Source organism: Meleagris gallopavo, chromosome 9 (genome assembly GCF_000146605.3).
Source record: "Meleagris gallopavo isolate NT-WF06-2002-E0010 breed Aviagen turkey brand Nicholas breeding stock chromosome 9, Turkey_5.1, whole genome shotgun sequence".
NCBI lineage: Eukaryota > Metazoa > Chordata > Aves > Galliformes > Phasianidae > Meleagris > Meleagris gallopavo.
This window is the reverse complement of record NC_015019.2, coordinates 13,666,825-13,670,352: the sequence shown is the minus strand read 5'-3', so window position 1 is coordinate 13,670,352 and position 3,528 is coordinate 13,666,825. Positions and strand designations below refer to the sequence as shown.

The 3,528-nt window shown below is 38.2% G+C and overlaps 1 protein-coding gene across 1 annotated transcript in view; it reads right to left on the bottom strand.

The window, feature by feature from the left end:
* Positions 1 to 1,138: 1,138 nt before the first annotated feature.
* The window catches only part of ACSL4 (acyl-CoA synthetase long chain family member 4), a 35,815-nt gene continuing 33,425 nt past the window's right edge, over positions 1,139 to 3,528 (bottom strand). Inside the window, exon 16 of the mRNA XM_010715375.3 lies at positions 1,139 to 3,216. Coding sequence (XP_010713677.1) covers positions 3,059 to 3,216 — 158 coding nt within the window. The 3' untranslated portion in view covers positions 1,139 to 3,058. The remainder of the gene's footprint in view (positions 3,217 to 3,528) is intronic.

The following is a 3,528-nucleotide window of genomic DNA, read 5'->3' as shown; positions in this document are numbered from 1 at the left end:
CCACCTTTGTGGCATTTTATGCAAAAGTAGCACTGGAATGTTGCTGTTTATATCATTTTTGTTGTCTTTTTTAGTTTCTTGTGTTTAAATTTTAGCCTATGAAATGGAAGCTCATTTTCTCATGTAAACAGCACTTAGCTAATAGGCAGGCTCCTTAAATACATAAATACGTGACCAGGATTTATTTTTTGATTGCCTGTAGTTGTAGAACATGAATAATCCATCATTAGAGCAGCGTGGTTACCAGAAACAATCATTCTGGGAGATGTTGGTTTGGTTCTGACAGAACTGATGACCCATGATCTCAGAACATGTCCTATGCCATGCATGCAGCTCAGGAAGCCTTTGATGGGAACTGGGGCTCTGTGTGTTGGCTTACCTGGGCTGGCTAAACACCACTTAACCTGCTTTTAAGGGAATAGCCATCACTTTCCCTGCTTATGCTAAGCCAATTAAGGGCACCTGCTGCATTTGTACAGGATGCGAATCTCTGCCCCCAGCTCTTACCTGAGGTCCTGTGTTAAAGCTGTCTTTGAAAGGTGTTCATTTAACCTTTGACTCTGATGCTGTAGAGACTTTAAGTGGTGGTGATCCTGAGCAACTAGTTCAGTATTTAATAAGGAATTATTTTAAAGTTCTGGGTTTATTTTCAAAACGTTCTTTGTTTTGACTCCTAAATGACCCTTGGTGTAAGCTTACTTTTTTGTTTCTCCTTCCTGTCCCCTGGAGACAGCTCCTTTGCCCCTCTATTGGGGTGACATTAGGTGTAGCTGAGGCTAATCAGGTTCCTTACTTTTCTACAAGCTCTGTCACAAATGGATTTGAGAATTAGAAGTAGTTCTTACCAAAATGCAAGTACTGTATTTGCAAATCATCTCCATGCTACAATTGAAGCGAGCCTAGTGTCATCCCTCCCTCACTTTTTCCCCTTTCTCCAAAAATACGTGAGAAGCTGATGTGTACAAATCCTTTTGCAGCACATGCTACATCAGGCACGGTTCTTTTTTACCCTTGGGCATGTTCTTCTGAGCTGCTGCTTCTGCTAAGCCCTTTTGTTAGGGTATGCTCCATTGCAAAGAGAATGGGAGGTGCTGACCATGAACTGGAAACAACATGCAATCCACTCCAGAAACACAAACTTGGTTAACCATTTCAACTGTATTCTGTTTTTGAAATGTCAGCGTGGTGTGTATATATACATTGAAAATAGCAATCCTCAGTCAGCTGAGACACAGAAGATAGCAGGAGTCGAGATAAAATACATTTCATATAAATACATTCATGGTTTAAAAAAAGAAAATCATACAACTTGCTGACAGACTCAAGTGCGAGTAACTTTCTTACACGTCTAACTTCTGTGATGCTAACAGGCTGCCTAAAGGTTATGCAACAGTGACTGGTTTGAAACACGGGAGGCTGCTAACGTAGCTCCAGAACTGAGTCACTTAGAAAGCTGCAACTGGAAGGGAAAGTAATTCCTGCCTTCATGAACCCACAGATGTGCCAGTATGCTAAAGAGAAGCATCATACAAAACCTTTTACTTCTGTACAGTGACAATAACAAATAATTTTCCTTTTTAGCCATCATATACACAACACATTAGGAATAGAAGAAATCTATAAATACTTAAAATGAATTTGTAATATATAGCAGCTGAGCCACACCTGTACAAAATGAACGCAACACATATGATTAAGAAAAGTGCAAAGTAGAACAGTATCAAGAGTCTCCACTTTTTTACAGCGTCTGTGGTTCAAGTGTGAAGAGCTAGCGGGGACGTGGGAGCTCAGTTACTACAAGTCAAAGGAAACACAGTACTGGATGCTGCACACAAAATGATAAACTGTTATTAAATTATAACCTCCCACTTCAGCACATCTACAATTTCCAGTTAACATAAGAACACTTTTTAATAAGGATTTCTATACAGAGTGATTTGTCCCTTTTTTTTAGTTCCTTAAAACAAAGGTTTTCCCAGCCACAGCGTACTTTGTCATAAGTAAAACAAGACACAGAGAAACTGCTATTGGTTTCTGGTTGGCTTTGTTTTAGATGCTGTATTTTAAAAGGTGAACAGAAATATCTTTCCATAAAGTAACTACAGATACTTAGACCCTGATCCTGTAAACTACATGGAGATAACTTGTACCATTACTCACATGTACGCAAAGGCCTAGAGGATCAGTGCCTTTAAAATAAAACTACCGTGCCACCTCCAAAATAAAAATAAAAAGAACAAATTCTCCTTCGAGTTTCAAATCTGTTCAGAGACAACTGCCCATCAATTTTGCTGTTGTCTGCCAGCCAGAATGCAGGTTTTGCATTTTGCATTCAGCTGTTCATTTTTATCGGTACCTCCTGCAGCAAAGCGAGTCTTTGTTTTCTTTCAAGCTACGTCCCAGTGGAAAGCTCTGTTGGAATTAAAATGTGGCGGCAAGTACAAAAGTATTTGGTGAGTGGAACTTGAGATAGTTGACTGAATGCTCTTGAGTAAAGTTTTCAAATAGCTTTTCTTTAGAAAGATTTTCAGTTCACCTTTATTTAAGGTAAGTGTATTTTATATTCTCTTATAGGCACTGTAAATATTGAAGATAACTGATGTGCAGAAGAATCCATCAATTTTTAAGCAGTCCATTATTAATGATCTCTAGCAAGTTCTTGACTAAGGTCTTTTTATTTTTAAATGGAGAAGGTTAAAGTTCAAGTACCCATTTTTTCCCTACATGCCAGGTTTCACAATGAATTAGAGAGAAATTGCAAGTAGTCTGAACATGCTAGAGAAAGAATAATAAAATTACCTGGCCATACTGCTTCATATAATTATGTCTATCTTAAAACTGGAAACAATCACATGAAACTCTGAAACGCATCAACATTTTCTGCTGTTAAGTAGGAATTTAGAGTTTAAGATCTTCTCTTTTGCTCTTTAGAGATAAGAAACATTCATCAATTTGGTGTATTTTCTGAACACATGTGATACCTACAGTATACAAGGACATCCAAAGTCAAGGCATGATAAAGAACCCTCTGCACAACTGTCTAGTCAATTCAGCCTGTTCATTTGCCTCCATACATTCTTTCGATGTCATTGAGGTAATGATTTTTCAGTTCTTTCCTTTTCAACTTGAAAGCATCTGTTACTAACCCAGTCTCTGGAGTCCACGGTTCAGGGCTTAACCGCACTTTGATAGGTATTTCAAACCTCTCTAATTTCACTGCAGGGACAGCAAGAAACACAAGCATGAGTAACACTGTTAAACGAAGCATTCATGCTACCTACAAATCTAAGGCAAGTACTCTGTAGTATGTATAATATGGTGACCTACTTGATAAGTAACCCAAAAGACAGTACACAAGTTTAATTGTGTACCAAAGCTCAGTGTTAACATTATAGCATGCAAATCTAGTAACATGCTGTATTTATACCTTGTACTGAATGTGAGAGTATAAAATCTAAAGCTTGAAAGAAATAAGTTTGTACCATGAAGATGCAAGACTACTGTCACAAGGTTAAGGGGTGAGTGGGG